Source organism: Leptosomus discolor, chromosome 1 (genome assembly GCF_034619465.1).
Source record: "Leptosomus discolor isolate bLepDis1 chromosome 1, bLepDis1.hap2, whole genome shotgun sequence".
In the NCBI taxonomy this organism is placed as follows: Eukaryota; Metazoa; Chordata; class Aves; order Leptosomiformes; family Leptosomidae; genus Leptosomus; species Leptosomus discolor.
In genome coordinates, this window is record NC_141391.1 from 172,520,213 (window position 1) to 172,542,922 (window position 22,710).

The 22,710-nt window shown below is 36.8% G+C and overlaps 1 protein-coding gene across 1 annotated transcript in view; it reads right to left on the reverse strand.

Moving 5' to 3' along the window:
* Window positions 1-8,483: 8,483 nt before the first annotated feature.
* The window catches only part of LRRIQ1 (leucine rich repeats and IQ motif containing 1), a 115,069-nt gene continuing 100,842 nt past the window's right edge, over window positions 8,484-22,710 (reverse strand). Inside the window, exon 25 of the mRNA XM_086461917.1 lies at window positions 8,484-8,623. Within this exon, the coding sequence (XP_086318043.1) occupies window positions 8,484-8,623 (140 nt within the window). The remainder of the gene's footprint in view (window positions 8,624-22,710) is intronic.

The following is a 22,710-nucleotide window of genomic DNA, read 5'->3' on the forward strand; positions in this document are numbered from 1 at the left end:
CTCCGCCCATTAGGAAAGAAGGATTGCTGTCAGAGCTGGACGAATCTCGACAATTTTCTTCTTGCAACACGTAATGACTCTTCTTAAACCGTCTAACGTTTCTTTCAACACAAAGTAGAGCGAGATAATATTCAGTGTGTGGATTTAATCTTAGCCCCATAGGAAATCTCAGCAGAGATGCTCTATAAAAGCATTAATCTCTTATCTTGATCTCGTTCAAATTATAATGAATCCTACTTACATATGTGCTATAAAAACAAATTCTACAAGAATTTAATCTATGCTTTATCGGGCTGCTATTGTAGCCCTTTCTCAAGTTTAGAAAGGATTTGAAAGTCGGGCCGTAGAACTCAAAGCCCCGTGCAGTTTGGCACTATCAGGAAGAAGAAATCTGCTCCTAAAGATGTTTCTCCGATTTTATTTTTTTGCTCCGCACTGCCCATGGGAGTAGGATCAGGCTTTTCACTCGGGATCACAGGAAAGACAGGCACAGCCCGTCTCTGCCTGCGGCCGGGGATGGGGAGGCTGCTGGGGGAGGTGTCTGTGTCCCCCCCGCCCTTACGGGGGCACAAAACTGCTGGCTGGATCAGCCGAGCTGGGCTTGGGCTCCAGCAGCTGGATCTGCTCTTTGAAAGCCAAATCCTCCCCCCGCCCTCTCCGCCGTGCTTTCCAACAAATTACAGAGACACACGCAAGGCAGAAAACAAACACCGTTCTTCGTATCAAATAAACAGACGCCTTAGGAGACAAATCCAAAGGCGAAGAAGCCCACTAGGAGGTTATGCAGTATGTTACGTGTGAACGTTTGCTTCTCCCCCTCTTCCCGGGACTTTATCTCCAAGGAGGGGGCGCTCCCCCAAAGGAGCTGATTGAGAGTTTTAAGTGTAGAAGTCTAACTAAATAAAGCTGTTTGGGGTTTTTTGTTGTTTTTTGGGGTTTTTGTGTTTGGGTGTGTGTTGTTTTTTTGTTTTTTTTTTTTTAAATTTTATTTTACAGAGGACCCTTTCTTGGGAACTGCCTGAGCGTTGAGCGTGGGGCGCTGAGCCTTAGTGTGTCTCTGCAAGCGGGCAAAGCAAAAGGCAAGCCCTCCTCTGCAAGTGACGCGGTCTGCCCTGCTGGCAGCTTGATTAATACTGGGACAATTCCGAAAATATACGGGCTACATTACCGGAGCGACCCCGAGGCTCTGAATGTATCGAGGGGCCTGGAGAGTGTGTGGGGGGCTGCCTTGTCGTCTCAGATGAATTGATTTCTTCTAAGGCATGAAATATGGGTCGACATTCTGGTTTCGAAGCACGAAGTAAAGGAAGGTGTGAGACAGAAGGGACAGGGGCTAAGAAATAGATCCCTGTTCAAGTTGGAGGCACTTACAAACGGATGCATTGAGGTGCTTTGACAGGGACTGCTGGTTTTCAAGGCTGGCTCGTTTGAAAGAACCGTTGCTTTTTTTTTTTTTTTTTTTTTTTTTTTTTTTTTTTTTTTTTTTTTCAATGCGATGTGTGCTAAATCCGATTAAAAATGTGTAATTCAGCGATGCTGAAAGCCACAGAGCAATTTTATTCCGGTCTTTCAGCACCCGGCTCTGTACAGTCTCAGCCTTATTTTGTCCTTTGCTGAGGGCTGCCTGTACCTTTTGAAACGCTAGCGTGCATTAAGGAGCATCTATCCTCGAGTCTTTAGAGTCTCTGCCCTTCTTACCAGAAACGGCTAGATGAATACAAAAAAGGACTTAGTGGTTAACCGATATGCTGCTAATATTTCATCCACGGGCCTCCTCCTCCTCCCCTCCTTTTAAAACTTCAGCTCTTGGAAAAACAACATATTTTAAGCTTTCCACACAAATATTGATATTGGCAAATAAAGCCAGCCCCCAGCCTATGGTTAGAGACAGTCTTCTTTTTGTTTCTACTCCGGGCAATCCAAATTAATCCACTGTATTACAAATTGCCTCGGAATATTTCACTTTTCCTGACAAAACCCGTACCTGGCATATGTCACCGCGAGAGAGCTTTTCCGTTGCACGTTTGCGTGGCGGCTGTGTCTAGAGGGTATCAGGCAGAGACGGGCGGTGGGGAGGGGGCATGACCCAGCAGGAAAGTCACTTTTTTATGTCTGCGTTTATGCTGGGGCAACGGGGGCTGTTATCAAGCCACCAGGTAAGCATGAAGCCTTACCTCGCCTCCTGCTCGCAGGGCAAGAGGTACCTGCGAAGGGAAAACGGGTCGCCCTCTGGACCACTCGCCACCACAAGCCAGCACATCCCTCCAGGGCAGGGGCCGGTCCTTCCATCCCCGCCCCGGGCGAGTCTCTGCGCTTAACCCCGCACACGGCCAAGCTGCACGAACGCAGCGACCTCCCAAGACATCACCTGCGGTTGAACCCGAACGAAAACGGCACCGACAGGAAGGGGCTGCACAAAACGCAGCTTGGTGGCGCTTTGGTTTGGGGTTTGGGTCTGCCTTTTTTTTTTTTTTTTTTTTTTTTTCCCGGGCAAAAGTCGCGCAGGAATCAACGGGGCTGAGCCCCCAGTGAAGAACGAATCCTGTTGCTCGTGAAACGGGAAACGGAGGCGCCCGGCCGTTGCGCACCGAGCGGCGGCTCCGCGCCCTGCGGAGCGGGGCCGCCGCCGGCAGCAGCGGCACGGAGGACCCCGCCCGGCCCCGGGGCTCAGGGCAGCCGCCGGCGGAGAACGAACTGCGACGGGTGGGAAAAACCCGCCCGAAAGCCCCCCCCTCTGCTTCTCGACGCTGCGCGGTCGGCGTACGCTTCTCTCCGCTCCTGTCGCTCGCCTGGCCGTGCTTCCCCCGCGGCACGCCTTCTCGCCTCGCGTTAAGGGAAGTGTCCTTTAAAGGAAAACTGCTGGAGACGGGTGTTACACTGGCAACATGTTAGGCAAATTAGAGTCAAGCTTACGGCTGACTTGTGTCCTTGCGGTGAATAACCTCTCGAACCTCCTACGCGCGGTGATGGGGGCAGAAAACATGCCGTTTTGAAGGGACAGCTCTCATCTAGTGACCGGAATGTAGCAGGAAAATAAAGCCTATTTTATAATATTTTTAACGTTCTCCTTTTCAGAGCGTGGCACAGAAAATTAAGCTGACTTGAAACAAGGCATTTATCCTTTATTAGAACTTTGACTAAACAGCTATAGCGATCTCTCCTAAAAAGCTGACTTGTGCCTCAATATATCCGTCGCGCACATTGGCTGTGGCTCAGCTAATTGGTGGTGCTTATTTGCGTTCAGCCTTGAAGTAATGCCTCCTGAAAAAAAAAACCCTAGTGCTAACCTCTGGTTTCTTTCTCTAAGAGTAGTTTAACAAATGAATGTTCTAGGAATAAAGAAAACCCGACCCTCAGCTACTAACAAACATCTTTTTAAATCACGTCTTAACTTTGTGAAATTGCCATTGGTTGTTACCAATATGAAATACTCTCATCTGCTTATTGTTAGAGATAATAGGTGCATTTCAGACAGAAATAATTTTGCACCTGCCTAGGTATTTGGGCTTGCCTAGTGTTTGATGAAAAAAAAAAAAAAAAAAAAAAGCAAAAAAAAAAAAAAAGCAGGCAAAACAAAAAAAAAAAACAACAACCCTAAAAACCCTTAGCTATATAAATAGCAAACAATCAACTAAGAAACTAAGAAGAGGTTGCTAACTCCAAACAAATCTATCCATCATTCAAGTGAAGACCAGGAGAACAGCAAATGCTAGTCCTTGGCAGCTAGGCAGCACTAATCTGTTGTGTCAGCACCTATGTCACCAGAGCAACGGAAGATTGAAGAAAAATCCATTTGTCCAACTGCTTTGCAAAGAACAGTGTAGTACATAGTGTCATTCATTTCAATTTCCAGTCCTTGTAACGATGGCCAATCTGGAGCAGTTATGCAATATTTCTACTAAAAACCTCTTTGAAAACCCAGTCCCTGTCCATTTGCCATCATGGAACCTCATGAACATCTTTCCCGTAGGGATTTTAGTGATAACTCAGCACAACTTGGCACCCAGAAAGTGCCTTGAGGATGGATCCAAGGACATGTCATGCAGTCAGCACTTTCCTGTCCACCATCTACTTTGACAACTAGGGAAGCAGTTCTCCACAAGACCCAACAGCTGCTTTAAGCTGATCTATATTGTTACTTGCAGGTCATACCTATGTCTCTTTCCCTACTGCAGGCACATTTTTCTGCCTCTGGGTGAGAAGAGATGGCCCATTCCTACTTAATCACGGCTACGGCTACATACATCACCAGTTGGCATCCCACTGTCATATATATATATATATCACACAGGCTTTAACAAGTGCTGCAGTATTTCACTGTGGGCCAAGATTTCCGTTCTCTATGATCTTATGCAATGATGAAATCAGCAGTGACTGTGATTCGTTTGCTTTCCACAGACTACTAGTCAAAGCTCCTATGCTTTTCGCAACTCCTATAAAAATAAAATTAGTTAATTTGTTTTTCACTTATGACTGCAAAAAGAAATAAACGAAACAACAAAGTTTGCGGGCATCTTTTTTTTTTTCAGCTACTACAGCTAAGTACAAACAGCTTGGGTCTCAGATGTGGTATCAGGCTGCTCAATCTTCTATAATATGGTTGAGTTCCTTCCCTGCCTTTCCAGGGCCATGCAGTAATAGCTACTTTTCATACGTCTTTTTCCCATTAAAGAAAAGCATATTGAGATAGTGCAGTGTCCCAGAATATTAGCCTGTCTTCCGTTAATGCTAATGGGAGTATTTTCAGTATGTATCAAGGAAACACTGTATCTCCATAAATACACATTGCCATTATCATGATGATAAGACATTAAAATCAAAAGGGTATTGATCCAGTATATTCCTCACAGTGCATCCAACAGTTGTAGTGGGAGACTAAGTGGCAGTTTTGCGCCCGTGCGTCTGAGGCCAGATTTGGATGCCACTTGTGGCATGTTTTTGAAAAATGTAAACACTACGTACAGCAGACATTCCTTTAATAAATGCATGTTTGAATAATGGGATTATTAATAATTAACTATAATGATTTACAAAGTAAAAAAGTGACACCGATTCACCCTGCACCAAAGCAACGTCTACGTGATATATACATTGTCTCCCTGCGATTTACAGATCTGCTAAAATAAATCTATTAAAGCAATAATCTTTTGAGTCAGCATTGCTACTGTTTTAAGTGTCTTAACATGTAAGTAGGAAAATCTGCCCATTATTCAGTGAGAAGCATTTCCTCACCATGTTTTGTCATTCAGGTGTGGGTTATCTGAGTACTATGAACACCTCGTTCTCCTTCAGAACATGCGTTTTGGGGAGCATTTTTCCTTTTGCAGCAGGTAATGATGCTCCTGATGTTCAAACTATGGAGGGTTTAAAGAACTAGTGTGCAGACCTTCAGGTAAGTTGTACAGAAAAAGACACCCCAGGGATCCATTCAGGAGAGCTCACAGAAAGCTTTTCAATTTGATTTGGTGAATGACACCCATCGCAGGATCAATGCATAAATGCACCTCTGTTGTTTCACTCTTAATTTTGAATGAATGCTTTTCTATATTTCCGAGACTTGAGTTTCATACATCCAAGGAAGATTTTTAAAATAGCTTATTCACATGAAGTCACTCCTCTTTCATGTTAAAGGATCTACAAGGAACAGAAAAAAGTGCCAAGAAGATGGTGCTACTGAGCCACAGAGAGGTCTGGAGCACCACAGAGGCAGCAGTATATCTAGAAACACGCAGTTTTGGGGATTTGTGGTTCAGGTTTTGCTGGGCTGTCACTGTGAATCACTGCCACTCTGACGTCTGAACAGATTGGCAGAGAAACTTTCTTAAAAGAATATGTTCTTGTCATAAATGGGAATTGCTGTATTGGGGAGTAGGGGTGAAGGGGAGAATGAAAAGAAGGAAAAATAAAAATTAAAAAAAAAAAACCAAAAACGATAAAAGAGAGAAGGAAAAGAAAACCCAAGAAAGACACTAAGAAAGCATGGAGCAGCTTTCTGCTGTGCAGAACAGGGCTTGAAAAATTCATGTCATAAATATGTCACCATGTGTAGAATTCGTGTTACCTCTGACCTTACATACCAGAAGATGTGATTATAAACAGCAGGCATTTGCTCAGATTTAGGATTGCTTCACCTTATTCCTGAAAGCAATCAAGGTCTTTCTGCTAGCCTGAACAGAAGTTGTACCTTGTATGTTTATCCATATTTGACCAGACAGACTGTACTTTCAAATGTGTTGGATACAATAATAAGGCATCATCCTGTCACACCTTGCAAAGTTATGTAATGAAAACAGCAACACATTTTGACATACTTTGTAACTTAATTTCTGTTGGGTTTACTACTTAACCTGTGCAAGACAATATCAACTTATGGAAGAGTAGATTAAGCGTATTACGAACCTGAAAAGGTATGTCAGCAAATATTGTCACTCCAATTTGTAATTTAGTAAATTGTATGTTAAAAAGCTACTATTTTCTCTTTGCAAAATAAAATGCCTTTAAAAATGTTGCCAAGGCGTTTTTAGGCTTGGAGGTATTTCTCATTCAGAAACACCCGGAGAGCAAAAGAGATCAGGTATGACAACTTTTATACAGCAGAACTTTTTTAGATATAGATGTAGATATAGATGATGTAGATAGAGACAGGTTTATGATATCTGAAAAGCAAATATCTCTTATTTACAGCTGTGGTGACGTGCAGTATATTATGGATACTCTAGACAACTAGAGGGAATAATCCGCAAGAAGCATTAAACTGTGAACTGCTTGATTATGCATTTTGATCTCCAGTTAACGCCCGTAACAGTGGTGTATCTATTTATTGAGCATACTGCCATGTATAGTGGCAGACATTCTGAACTAACAAAGTTTTTCCCACAAGACTTACATCCTTGATGACACTATTGAGATCACAAAAGTCCGCTCTCTGAGGGTGACATTTAAAAGTCATCATATAGCAGGTCTGGAAATCAAGTTTAACCCTTACTGCATACATCGGGAAACTAACTAGATAACATAAGCATCTAGTGATATTTTATACCCTGCTGACAACTGCAGCATTTCTATAGTCAGGCCAAGCAACTTTCACTGACAATTGTTCCTCAGAAAGGTAAAGAAATCTTTTCTGAAGTTGGCTGTACTGACTTTTCAAAAGTAAAACGATAATAAAACCAGCACACTGATTCAGAAGAGCAAGGTTATTTTCTGGAGGTTTTCTGTGAGATCAGACACCTTTTAATCTGAAAACGAAGGTGAGCATTCACAAAAATTGAGAAAACTGCTTTCAATCCTTAGTCATATGTGTATGTCAGCATAAAAAGCACATCACAAAGTAATGTCATGTGTAATCTAAGTACATTTTAAAAGCAGTCACAACATAAGAATTTATGTTCTTTACTGGTTGAAGCTTCAAGCCCCATTACCCTCCCCACCTCTCTCTTAGTCGGCAGGGGGGTTGAAGCTTCACAATATTGTACAAAAACAGATGAGGAAATACCAAAGACGGACTTCTCTAGATCCAATTAGCAACTTAAAATGTTAGGCTTTGAAATCGAGGAACATTTTCTGTCCCATATATTGATGGACAAAGCATTCACTAGAAGTGATGAGTAGAAGTAATGAGTTAGATACCCATGAACAGTTGAAATAGTATTTCTTCTTTTTCTCTAGATCTCCTTGCACCGCAAAACTTTTACACAGGGTCTGAAGGAGTCCAGCTACATGAACAAATAAAGTTGGGTTAACAGTATCATGTAGATGTAATGTTACATTACCCCAGAACAAAATGAGAGCTTAGTAAATTTTATTTTTTTCTTCAACCCTCCAGGAATATCTTAGAAGTCTTTGAAAGTATAAAACTATAACAGATTGCTTTGTCATGTTATGACCATAATTTAGGATGAAAGCTCTAGAGGACTTCTTATATTGCTAAAAAAAAGATAAGTGCATCCCCACCATTTGTAGGTTCCTGCAAATTTTTGCCGTTTCAGTAAAATATTCTAAACAGACTTCTCTAAGAATGGCATTGCTGGATGTTATAGCTTACAACGCAGTTTGCAAGCACGCATTTTATTTGTGAGAAAATGAGAATTCAGTGTTTTGATATGTGACATACATCACAAGAGCGTGAGCCATTATTACATTTGCACATCTCGATCAGTTCCTATATGCAAGCCTAAACTTGTTTACCCTTCAACAATCCTTGCAGAGTTAATCAGTTCTGCGTTCTATGTCATATGTACATATAAGCAACTGAAAACACAAACTATGGTAACATACTGACAGGTATAAAACACTTTGACCAAAAAAAACCCTAAACCACTGTAACCATGTATAATATAATAAGTCAAATGTAGTTAACAGAAACTGTTTATATTGGTAATAAACAAGAATCCAAAGATTGATATTCACAGGCTTAAAAAGAAATAGGTCTCCATGCGCTTTCCATATTTGATTAAATCAACTAGTGAAATTATCTCCAATATTCAGCTAATATTCTTAAGCTTTTGCTTTTTTTTGCCTGCTCCCCATCCTCCGCTGAGCTGCACTGGATGGTCTCGAAAAGATATCCGTTCTTTACGAGATGGACCCAAACATGATTTCTCTGGAGCAGATATATTCTTTTCTAAACAATAAACAGAGATGAAATTAAAAAAAAAACCACAACAAAACACAAGTACCTAAATTTCATTGCATCATATTCTTTTTAAGACAATAATATACATTAACACGCCTAATTTGATAGCACACAACTTTTATTATTATGTATTGCTCAGTGTTTTAAAAGTAATACAAGTATTTTCACAAGGTAGTACTTTTTAAAAAACAAATTCCTTATCAAAATAGTAAAACTACTACACAAAATTATATTTTTAGAAGTGCCACTATTTCTCCATTTTGAACATTTTAAACACATATAGAAATACACAATGCTTTTGATACAGAAACTAGTAATATCATTCATCTTCAAGTGGCTGGAGAACTAGTTCAGAAGATATAGCTAATTAACAAGTTAATGTTTTATTATATTAGACCAAATAAAAGAGAGAATTCTTTTTTTCAAAGCCAAGGAATACATAAACATCGACACTGAATGGTGCCACAGCAAGTTTAAGCACACATAGAAATACGTGAAATAATCACTTTCATTGTCATGCATACAGACAGTTGGGTAATTTAGACAATAGTTTCTACAAAATACTTAAGAAATATTAAATAAAATAACCAGTAGACCTGACCAAAAGTCAATATTTCTCTTACACAAACCAACACTTTATAGATGGAAATATCTTAGACATCTGTAAGGAAGAAAGCATCTGTGTGGAAGACAACTCAAACTTTGCAAGGGAATGACAAGATGTTCACAGTACAGCAGGTTTATATATATATATATATATATATTTATATACATATAAAATTAGTATGCTATCTTAGCTCGTCAAATAAAAATTTTACAAACTTCTTTTTGCCACTCATCAAAGGTAAAGATTACCAACTGCATATTTGCAGTAAGTATTTTTGTTATTTTAACTTTTTAGTACCTTTTAATAGCAAAATTAGTTTTCTCACAATAAATAGTCCTAAAAAATGAAAACAAAGTTCAAATCATATGACTGAATATAAGTCTCTCTACTAATATATACAACATGGCTATAAATTTCAAACAGTAAGAACTTGTTTTCTCATGGATGCTTTACTGTAGTCTGCTAGATCTGAGTGTCAGAAGCTTTTCCCAGCCTACAGTTCCCTTTTATTTGAAGTTTTAAATTATTGCAAGTGTATCTTACAACGTACTTCTCCTTTTGCAATCAAGAGCTTTCAAGTATTTTTAACATGATCTCCATACATTTTCTTATGGCTTTACTGATGTAGACAATGTTTGGGGTTTTTTTCTTAAAGTATATAACTTAGGCTGTGTCAACCTGATAAAGGTTTAAAATACTGAAGTCTTGCCTTCACAGGATTCCCAGTTTCCTTGCCTTTGGATTCTTTTATTTAACACCTCAAATGGTAGCAGGTATCTCTAGTACAGAAAGGCTTTTTTTAAAGAAGAATGAAGTTATTTAATCAAGCAGTAAACTTTCCATTAATTCTTTTGACTGGTAACTATAACATATTCACTGAAGGCTGAAACCCTCAGATTAGTAAATTAAGTGGTTAATTAGTGAAACTTCAAAATAAATATAACATGGTAATACTACATTTAAAATTGCATCCCTTCTTTAAATTAAAGACATGTTTTGTGAAGTTGTAAACATTGTTAAACAACAAAAAGAATTAAGGATGGAATATGTTATTTGTTAAAAAAAAAGGGGGGGGAATAGTTACTGCATGTTTGGGGCCAACTTATGCTTCAGACTGACTTTCCTGTCACTCATCTTCAAGGCTGTATCAATGATAAAGGTAAACTAGACATACCAGTTATTTATTTCTATATTTTGTCAAAATAAATATTTTTTATTACTAGGTTAATTACTATTTTTTATTAATTTTAAACCAGAATAAGTACAAACACCAGAACAAAACCATCAATAATGAATTTGAAAATTAGTTTAAAATTCACAGAGTCAATGTAGCAAAAGAGGAAGTCAGCCACAGCGTAATTGCCGAATCTGGATTATTTCTGGACTATCGACCTCACTTGTTTATGAATCTGTCTGTACTGCTAAATAGTATTTTCATGATGGACTTCAAAACTCTGAAAATGTAGGTTTTTCTGGGTTTCCATTTATAACTATATATAATTCACTGGAAGTGATATATTGTCCTTCCATTACCATGGAATGTATATCATTATTTCACAAAAAATCCCCAAAGACTTGCTGCAATTTGCTACAAGAAACTTGTGAAAAGTCTTCATAAATTACTAATATATCCTTTTATTTTGGCAGAATAACAGCTGTATCTGTCATAGCGTGAATTGTGCTTGTCTAAACCTCAGAGCGAAGTTCATAAATTTATTTTTTTAAATTTTTAATTGTAACTGATTTTTGTGTTGTTTAGTGTAGGCAAATATTTTGTGAGTAAAATGTAATAACTTATTAATCTTGAGCACATATAAGCTGTCTGATGAAACATTTTAGATGTCTATGAGAATCATAGCTCAGGATTTGTAGACCCTCAGTAATAGAGTAGGATAACTTCCTCAGCCTGAAGGTATTTTCGCAAAATCCCACACACTCTAAAGGTGTAAACTCTCTGCTCCCTTGAATGCAGGTTTAACAAATCAGAAGCTATCCTAAAGTCTCAGCTCTCTTTCTTTATCTAGCCTGAAGTGCTGGTTAGATTTCCTATGGTCTGCTTCATCCTTTATTATACAGTAGTGACTTAGACAAACTGAATCAAAGCATAGATGACCCTGTATTCTTTCTTTCCATCCTTCACACAGTTCTCAGCACTTTCAGCCAAATAAAAAAAAAATAAAATCATAAGGAATGATCAATTAAACCAGAATGAAGTATTGACAAGAGAGGTTTGTTGTAAATCACTGCAAATCACTCCCTTTGTATACCCCATCTTCCCATCTTTGAAATGGGCATAATTATGCTTGCTCTTCTGATAAAGCATTTTTGATATCTACTAAATAGTACTAAGAGATGGGTATTATTATCAGCGTTGCTGTTCCAGTTATCAGTCTAACTGGAGTGACGAAAGACAGAACTGGCATGGAGATCCAACAGTCTATTCCCTGAAGAAGAATTCTCAAATACAGATAGGAGTCGGACTGGCATACAGGCACAGCAAAGTTTGCTTACACTTATTCATACTACACCTAATTCACAGACATTATACTTACATTATAGACTGGTAGTGGATTAAATATTAATCATGATTGAAAAATTGTGTCATAAAGCAAAGAAAAATCTCATTTACAATGAAGGTATTAGTCAAATATGAGAAATATTTTTTTTGCATTTCTTTTTCCTAGAGTTTGATGCAAGAACAAACAGAAAGAAAAATGAAAATATAGGAATGGAACACACTGCAAATATAGGACTTACCTGATTTATCATAGATGTGACCACAAATTATTATGCTTATTTTTAATTAATGTCTTTTGCTATTTTCAGTGAAAATATAGGTATGGACACTCTTATGGTGAAATGAGAGCAGCTTTGTACTTAAGCATAAAGTAAGCACCTAGTTAAGAGTCTTGCAGGAAGTAAAAATATTACATAGAAATAAAAAATAAAACTCAGTTATTTTGTTGTCAATGCCTATGTTTACAACAGGTTTTCTGACTCTACTTTATTCAAACAGGCAATTCTTTCCTTCAGAAATATTCCATGGCAAATGGTTAGAATTTTGTGTAGATTGAGGGGATCAGGGAAGACAAGAGAGTCTGGTAAGGGATGACAACGGCACTTTGAATTAAGAGACTGAATCTAGAAATGTTCCTTAGAAGTACAGTCTCTTTTTTTCTAAAAAAAAACCCCAAAACCAGAAAAAAAAACCAAACAAAACATATTAAAATGAATATGAACAGGTAACTGAATCCTTATTGTATTTGTTTCACTTATATTTGTTGTCTTTACTTATTTATTGTGCTTCACTGCTTCTCATTGGACATAAATACATTTGTACCTGCTCAGGGGAAGTTATGCAATTTTACCACTTTATGGGATTCTTTTTTTTTTATTTTAAGAAAAGGGGAGAAAAATAATAAAAAGTGGGGAGATCTTTAACTCAATGTACAGAAAAATAAAGCAAAGATTCACAAAAAAAAATGTGTTAGCAAATGAAAACATTTTTTAAAATGTTCTACCAGGCATATACCTGAAGTGCTGCAAGGTCAGATATTCAGGTATTATTAAAATATTAAAAATCTCCATGATATCCTTCAACTGTTCTTCAGGCTGTACTTTATTTGAAAGTCTTACTTTACACCAAAGTATTTCTGTTTTAAGAGAGCTTACAACATTACTAATGATATGAACAGTTTTCACAAAAGGCTTGGATTTGCAACACCTCCGTTCTTCCCTAAACTGCAATGTGCCTTGCAAATGAAGGGTTCACATATTAGCATGTATGAGTGAATAAAATTACTATTCTCAACACTTTTTGACAGGTAAAATAAAAGGTGGCACTTACAGTCATATTTTGCTATAAATATAGAGACCTGTAAAGCATATATTTCATTAATATGCACACATACACACATAGGTATGCACATGTGTGTTTGTGATTTATGACTAACTGTAAGCATGATCATAATGCTGTCTGTTCATGTTATGTTCCATGAGTGCATTTGCAGCGGGCCTTACCCAAAGGCAACAAAAGAAAGATTCACATTGTTTCAAGATATAAGTTCCTTTACTAAATATAAATTAGAACAATTACATTGGTGTTACTCAAAGTACTGATATTTTTTACAACAACGACAATAATAATAATGATGATAATAATAATAAAGAAACTTTTTTACCATTACTGATACTAGAATTAAATAGAACCTGGCAAGTGTATTAAGTATAATCTAACATGATATACAGTTATTCTAATATCCACTCATATGGGAAAAAATCTTAGCCAAGAAAAGCAATTTCATTTCTCTTGTCCCAAACCAGGCTTGGGAAGACAGGCTGTAACAGTTATTTACTGTACTTTCATTTAATTGTAATATTTGACTATATGAAGCTCTGGTATAGCCTGGGAGATTTTCAGGTGCCTATATATATTAAATAACCATTCCTTCTGAGTATGTGCTGAAAGCTTGTCTTGGGTTAAGTTCACATGCTTCTATTTCTAAGCAGTCACTTTTCTGTTGTTTAATCTGTTTTCTGCTATTGATTTGTTCTGGTCTTTTTTGGTTAAAGCCTGGGTCTTTTAACAAATGTCAAGGTTTACATATCTTCTGTTTTGATAAGTAATGCAATATGTAAAATGCTTTGAATGAAATTCTTGGTGTCCAAGAAGAAAAGCTTTGTTAAACAGGTTATGATAGAAATTTTATGATGTATAGTAGACGTCATAGGGCATTTATCGATTCACCTAACATTGTGTGTCTGGAGATATAATTTATTTCAAAGTCTGCACCATATTGTATTACTTAAGAGCAAATACAGCATAAGAAGGCATGGAGAAAAATACGTCAACATTTTAATGAAAGTGACCAGAACGAATCCTTAGCAGCAAAGCGTTTACATCGATTTAAGCTTTGGAAAGAAGCTAGGTTCAGCAGGTCTGTGAAAAAGGTAGTTGTTACAATCTCAGAAAAGCTACTTTTTAACAGTGTTACGTCTATATTGAAGTTGGATCAAAATAATTTTTTAGTTGCATTGTTTACATCAAAACAAAAATATGTTTACATGAAATTTTTGTGTTTGAATAAGCATTGAGAAGCCTCAGGAGCATCTTATACCAAATCCCACATAATATGTAAAGATATACCTCCTTTCCATAAGGAGATTTGAAGATAAAACATACTCATAATTTTTTTTTTTTTTTTTTTTTTGGTAAGCAAATGATTAATTTGGTCTGTAAACCTCCTTGACTTCAAGTTGGTAGGACTAGAGGCTAATCTTAAAATTTTATAGAAACAATGAACTTAAATATCTTTGTTTATCAAACATTGATGCTGTTCTAACCAGATCATGCTGACAATTACATACTTGAATAATCTGAACTCTAAAATGTGACTCAGTCACATGAAGGAACTCAGATAGATAAGCATTTACAATAATAATTTATAAACATTTATTAATTACCATTCTACACTCTTAAAATAAACAACATAATAAATGTAATGCTCCAAATATGCTCCTGTAAAATTTTCCTGACTACAAACAGGACTTTTAGCTCCATTGGTTATTAAAGCCCAACCTTTATTTTGTTTTTCAGCTCCTTAACTATTTCCCCAATTTTGACCATTTAGGATGAAATTCTACATACTGAGTATCTGCCTTTGGCCAGAGTTTTCTGAAAGGTCGGTCACTTCTAAGAAAATATGTGAAATATTTATGTTGCCCTTTGCAGAGGGGACTTGAAGTCTGCTAAGTAATAGAGCCTTGCTTTCAGGATCTGTCCAAATTTGGATCAAGTACATATAAACTGAAGTTTCTACACGATCAAAGAAGTTGTTCTTGGGTTTTTGGGTTATATTCTCTAAAATATCTGTAAGCATGGAAACGTGTTTTACCATGATGTTATACAGAGCTAAGCAAGACTATTCCTAAAAATAAAGGTCATGCTAGGTCAGGGAACTTAAAAGCCTGCTTGTTATACGCTCTCTGTGACAGGTGGAGCCTAGCTACGGGAACCATGGAGAGGATAGGAATCAAAGTTCCTAAAGGAGGGAGACTGAGAGAAAAGGCAGAGGGTTGGAATTAAAAGCTGAGAGAGAAATGAGAATGATTTGGAGTTAGGGTGGGAGAAACTAAGGCTAACTTGGAAACCAGTACCCTGACACAGCTGGCACAAGAGACTAGAATGACTTGACAAATAGACTGACACTGAGAGCAGACAGAAAACGTGGGGAAGAAGAAAGTTGTGAACTGGCAAAGGGGAACTGCGTAAGAATAAAGAAGATGGATTAAGGGGCACTAGATGAGCCCTAACTCTCAGAACTTACATCATTAAAAGGATTGAAAATACAAGTGATAATAAGAGAGGATACAGAGCATAAGCAAGAGTTCATTAAGAGTCTGGACTCAAGATCTGCCTAAACAGTACACTAAACTAGGCCAAAAGTGGATGGGAGAGGAAGCTTATGCTGGAATAAGAAGTTGGAGGAGCAGAAAAAAGAATTGTTCGTAGCAAAAAAAAAGGATTATGGAACATAAGTGTGGAAAAGTCAGCAACGAAAAAGAGGCAAATTAGAAGGAAAAGAATAGGGAAAGAAAGATTGTCTTGGGGAAAAAGATCTGTAGACAAACCTTTGCCATCGAATGAAACAACTTTGTAGTAGTCTAACATTCATTGAGTCTTTCTGTGCACTGACTTGAGAAATATTTTTGAAGCTACTCGACAAATATCCCACAGCAAAGGAAACCAAAGATTGTTATTATTTACTCACACCACATGACAGAAATCATTGTGGTGGGTCTAATGGTTCCAAGCTTCCAAGTGGGTATCTAAGTTACATGTAAATTAATGTCTCAGAATGGATTTTCTTTTTTCTTTTTAACCTGGTTTCTCTTTAAGAAATCCAAACCCATCCTCCCCCCCATCCTGCAAACATTACTAAAAGACTATTAGCCTGTAAAATGAAGCACTTAAAATTTAGGAAATGCCTCTGTGTATCTGTTATACATAGTTCTTGAACTATTTTCATAATTCAAAACACAAATAATGAAATTAAATGAGATAATGTATCATTTTTCTCCCTAGCCTGCTAAATTTAATGAAAGCAAGTTCTAAGTGCCTTTTAAAATCTGCATTTAGGTAATTTTTTAAATAGGTAACCTCGAAGTGAGTTAAGATGCATCTTGGAAATTATCATTCTGTAGTCTGTTCAAAAAGATTAGGTATGTTCTGTTTGATAATTAACTAATAAATAATATGATTTCAAATGGTTAGGAAAACAGTATCTTTCAGCTGTGTTTAACAAATAGAAAAAAGTTCTGATCCTGCAGAATATGTAAAATTTGCATGCATGAGTACTCTCATTATGCAAAATTATACATAAGGACTTTCCTGGTGCAGATTTTCTTCTTAATCACACTCAACACTTGGGCATGGAAATCAGTGGAATTACATTGATGACCCATGCCTACATGTGTGTTTCCTTACATTTAAAAAAAAAAAAAAAAAGTTATTAAGATTACATACTGTAAGAACAGGGAAATACTCAGATGTTATATTTAAAGTTTTTTTCATTTTGTATTAGATGCATGTATCATACTGAAATCTGGCTTATTGGATTTGATTAAGCCAGGATTTCACCTCAGAAATTCATTTGTACTGTCATGATTTTATGTTCATTTTTGAGAGAAGCCTTCTCAAGCAGATAATGAGATAAATAGCTCTTCACACATAAACGGTGACACCTATGCTGATTTACTTAAATTCTAAACATGGGATTTATATCCATACTGGAAAAAAATTCATGGTACATACCTGATTTTATAAACTGTTTGTTGCATTTTTAATAAAGTTTCTTGAAGGACTACTGCACTTCTATTGTTACTCTATACAACATCTCCTCAGTTAAGAAAAAAAAAAAAAAGTTAGTGAATTTAAGAAACTCTGACAGAATGAGAATTAGACCTACATTGTCACCAATTATTGTCACCATTGTCAGCTCAGCAAGCTGGCCGACGGCACCAAGCTGTATGGTGCAGTCAACATGCTGGAGGGAAGGGATGCCATCCAGAGGGACATTGACAGGCTGGAGAAGTGGGCCCATGAAAACTTCATGAAGTTCAACAAGGCCAAGTGCAAGGTACTGCACCTGGGTTGAGGCAATCCCAAACACAAATACAGGCTGGGCGATGAGTGGATTGAGCAGCATCATCCTGGGATGCATCAAAAGAATTGTGGCCAGCAGGTCGAGGAAGGTGACTCTGCGCCTCTACTCCGTTCTGGTGAGACCCCACCTGGAGTACTGTGTCCAGCTCTGGGGTCCCCAGTGGAAGAAAGACATAGATCTGTTGGAGTGGGTCCAGAAGAGGGCCACAAAGATGATCAGGGGGCTGGGGCACCTCCCCTGTGAGGACAGGCTGAGAGAGTTGGGGTTGTTCAGCCTGGAGAAGAGAAGGCTCTGGGGAGACCTTCTAACGGCATTCCAGTGCTTAAAGTGGGCCTACAGGAAAGGTGGGGAGAGACTCTTTATCCGGGAGTGTAGTGATAGGACGAGGGGTAACGGTTTAAAACTGGGAGAGGGGAGATTTCAATTAGATATTAGGAAGAAATTCTCTACTGTGAGGGTGGTGAGACACTGGAAGAGGTTGCTCACAGAATTTGTGGGTGCCCCCTCCCTGGAAGTGTTGAAGGCCAGGCTGGATGGGGCTGTGAGCAACCTGGTCTAGTGGAAGATGTCCTGGCTAATGGCAGGGGGGGTTGAAACTTGATGATCTTTAGACTCCCTTCCAATCCAAACCATTCTTGATTCTATAATTATCTTTATTTTGTGAATTAATCATTCCAACATTTGACATATCCCTTGGTTTTGTCACCATACTGTAACTAGTTTGTTGTTTGCACGGCTGTACCTGTGTATGTCCATCTGTAACATTACTCCTTTGTTGACATGGCAGCTTCCAAATAGTTTATCCAGTTCACAAATGAGGAGGAGGCCCCTTCCCTTTCCTAACAGTTAAACATAATGATGCTATTATCCTTTCATCAGCAGACATATAAACATTATACAAGGATGGTGAATATCATGACTATTATTTCTGCAGATAGGAAAATTGATGTATATAAATTCAGAATGATATTCCTAATATCAACTAACAGGCTAGCGACAGAACTGGAAAAAGCCAGAACTCTGGAATATTCCAATACTTTCTTGGATAAAATGTACCCTATCAGCCCCATACATGGAAAAGTAGTATGTTTCAGTATCTAAATCTGCACATGAACGAGTTCCATTGTGCTGTGTATTTTCACATATAGGACATCAAGTAAAGTTCTGCATACAGAAGAATGTTCAAAAAATAATGAAAAGTATTGTACTGATTTATTAATTTCTAATACAGTGCCTTTTCTACTAATTATTTAAAACAAAGCATCAGTGTCAGATGAAAAAATTTGGATGTGATGCAATGTTAAGATTATGAGCTTTATCTACCTGCACCATAAGCTTGCAGGATATGAGTGAGCTCTTGGTTGGAAATCATTAAAGAATTTCAAATTCATACCGAGTTGTGCCACTGCTAAATTACCCCACCTCTCTGCATGGCTTTTCGCCTAGGTAACATTCTATTCTAACATGCCTAAGGGCTTCTAAACTAAGGCTATTTCACATTCTTTCAGCCTATAACATAGGTTTAATTACTTTCTAACTGTTTTCCTCTCACACATATATATGTAAATATATCCTACGTATTAATGTATAGTGGATTGACACCTCTTTTTCTGAGGCATGTTTTGTATTCTGGTAAGACATATAGAGGTATTCATGTGGAAAAAATATTATCACTATCTTTTGTTGGACATAGTACTTGTCTACTGACATTCATGTGGTCATATAACCAGATGTGGCTTCCAGAAGAGACAGTTGGTTTTTTATTCCTAAAATTGTGACAACAGTTGTGATTTCTAAGGTAAATTTGGTTCAGCATTTTGCTGATGATAGTAAGTAATATGTACTGTAAATATCCTCTATAAATTTACAGCATTTCTACACATTTCTAAGGAAAAAGCATAAATTTTACCATTATCTTCTAGGAAGTCTATGGGGCAGGTAAATGCCGAGAAATTGAAAGGACTACTAAATGAGTACCTCTATATTTGATCTCATGCTTCTAAGATGTTTCTTACTCAGTTTATATAAAATGGCAAACTTCTAATTCAAATTGTATAAGCAAAAAAAAAAAAAAAAAAAGTGAAAGAAGGAAAGAAGAAAAGACCACCAGAAACCCCTTGGTAAAATATGAGTAAAGGCATTAAGAGAGAGCTTAAAAATGAGATGTTTATTGCACACAGGGAGTTTACAAATCCTAAATGAAAGACAGCGGTTATGGAAAACATAAACAGCACTATGCTAAGAAGAAAGGAACAAGAAAGCAGGATTTTTTTAAAAAAGTGAAGCCGTACCATACGCTGCTTAAAACAAAGTTGAAGACTTTCTAAAGGACTTTCATTATCAAAGAAAGGAAAGCCAAAAAATCAAGATAGGGGTTCTGTCAAATGAGAAAAGAAGAATTAAGAGAAATACGTAAAAAGGAAAGTGGAATAAAAGTTGCTGTGTTTGTTTTCATTTTTATCTTTGAGTCTGAAGTCTTTCCACTATAAGAAAGGCATTATTAAACTTCACTAATTTAATTTTACTAACAGAATGGTAAAGTTTGAATTTGTCTGAGAAATGAAATTGACAAATGTTTTGTAGTGGAGATTTTATTTATGTGCTGTTTTTCGAACTAGGGGCAATTAGGGAATTCAGGGAAGAGAAGAATTAAAAATTCTGGGCAGCATTTTAAATAACAATTAGAGGCATAGCTTCCATTACATTCCACATTCAAATTTTGGTGCTCCTGGAAATCCATGTCAAAAGATTGCAGTTCACAAGACAAACTGTACATTGAAAATAAAGTTTAAGATTTGCACAGAAAAGAAAACCACAGAATTGTGATGACAGGTAGACAATGTAAATATGTAGGAGACTCATCTAAAGGTGTGACACTGGTTGCCCACAAAAATATTCGGATGATAGAATGGAGTTGATGACTGTCATACCCTACCCACAAACCCGACATTAGTATATTAAAAAATCATCTTGTCTAGCTAGGTATTAAAAATTAATTACTTCTAATTCTTGCAAAATACTTCTGTGCCCATCTTGCAGCTTAGTGCTGACTATACTACCACTGTTGAGGAAAGTATTAAAAAATACAATGATAAATTTACACCAATATTTATGGAGTTAAAAACACCAATGATTGTAGGACTGATACTTGAATCTTGCATAACTCTGACTGTAAGGCACTAACCATCATAGCTCATGAGAGAAATTATACACCAGGGAAAAAGAACTTTTTTTTCTGTCTTTTTTTACAAAAGCAAGGTAAGTTTGTGTGAAACTGGAAGGCAGAAAATATAATCAGGAAAAGGTCATTCTAACACACCTACTTTTGCAACTTTATTGGCACTAGGCACCACAGAGATTAAGACCTTAGCAGTGGTCAGACAAGAATGGCCAAAAAAACCTACCTCCAAAAACAGAAAAGAAAAACTAGTTACCAGAGAGCATAAAGAAATAACTATGATTTCTGGAAGGAATATAAAGTAGTATGTTTGAGAAACTAACATACTGGTCATCAATAGAGGCAGGGTCCTAAATTAGACAAATAATTAATTATTCTAACTTAAAAATTGCTACTCTTTCTTTAGGTTATATATATTTTTTACTTTTATCTTTTTTTCATAGTAGGTGAAATTAACGCAGTCTGTTTTCCCTTCGAACATATAACATGGAATCACATCAAATACTTTAAGTACACAAATGTTTTCCTTAAACTGAGATATCATATGTCCACAGCATTTCTTTTATTCCTTAATTCATTTTGTTTTGTCAAGGAACAGGATTAAGTTAGTTTAGGATTACTCTACCCCATCCAGCTTTTTCAGAAAAAATAGTAAATTTGGGTGTTAAAACCCTTAAAATTCTTTAACTAGCAATTCTCAGAACCTACGTTTGGAAAATAAGATCTACAAAAAGTACATCAAAAATATTTCTAGAAATCTTGACCTAGGTTTTCTAAAAACCCCTCTGAAATAAAGGATAACAACTTTGAAGCATTGTGTGTTTTGACTTTAGAAAAACATGATCATTCATGTACAGTCATGTCTCTGTAGTACATAAAATGCATTTTATTTCAATATCATATATATTTGAGGTTGTTTTGAGTAAATATACATAAAAATCATTTATTCTGCACTTTTAGACCTCACTTTTCAGCCCGGAGGATCTCAACAATTTTTTGATACATCTACGGAATTACAAATTATATGTAAGAAACTTATATGATACGCCCAACTAATATCTCTGGTATATACTAACATCTTTCTCAGTTGTATGGCAGTTTGCTGAAGACTTCCTGACAATAATTAAAAAGAATTCTGAGTGACAATTAGGATTATGGATGTTGCAAAGTGAACTTAGTAACATTTTATTAATTGAAGCTTGTGAAACCATTGAGGCTTAATTCTCCTGAAAAAAAAGGTACAGGAACCTGATTTAACAATTTATTCAAATGGCAGCACCGCTAAGGCGACAGCATCTTTTCTAAGTTCTCTAAGACAAGTGCAGGCTAACTCAAAAGCAATACACCTAGTAAATCACTAAAATACTTTCTAGGCTTCTTCACTGAGTATTTCAGAAAGCAAAATTGCGAGAGACAATACAACAGGAAAGTATTTTACAATGGATACATTATACATAAAGGCAAATTTCTAATGTTTTCAGATTAAGGATACCACAGGGCTAGTAATTTATTTTCGATCATTGAAAAGCAACAGTCTTTGGCAAATAGATCTAACAAATGTTTATATACTGCAAATTGTACAAAGATAATAGTAATGTCTGGTCTTATGCATAATATGCATTACAAATTAATGTATCGTCACTGTTTATTTTATCAAATCTGTGACATAAAAAATATATATAGGTGCACATGCAGAAACCTCTGTAGAAAGACATAAGACCCCGGCCTTTTTTTCCTTATTTCCTGGACGACTGAAAGGAGAATGAAAATGCAATTGTGCTGTAGTAGACGTGTATTTTATGAAAATATGTATATATTACCAGACACTGCAACGTGTCTCTCTATCTCTCTCACTTATGCCTCTGCCTGTTGATTGTTCTTTCCTGCTCCTTTCCTAGTCTCTTCTTTTTGAAAGTATAATACAATGACATTTTTTTTCTTTGCTGTTCCCAAGCTCTTAACATAGGCAAGTTCTACATGCCTATCTTCAGTTGAAAGAGTTTATTCTTACTTATTTTTCTGGATGGAGGTATAGTGTAGGTTATAATCTAGATAGCAGTTATACATTAATATGAATGCAGTGTATATTATTTAACTCAATTATTCAAGACATGCATACATTTTA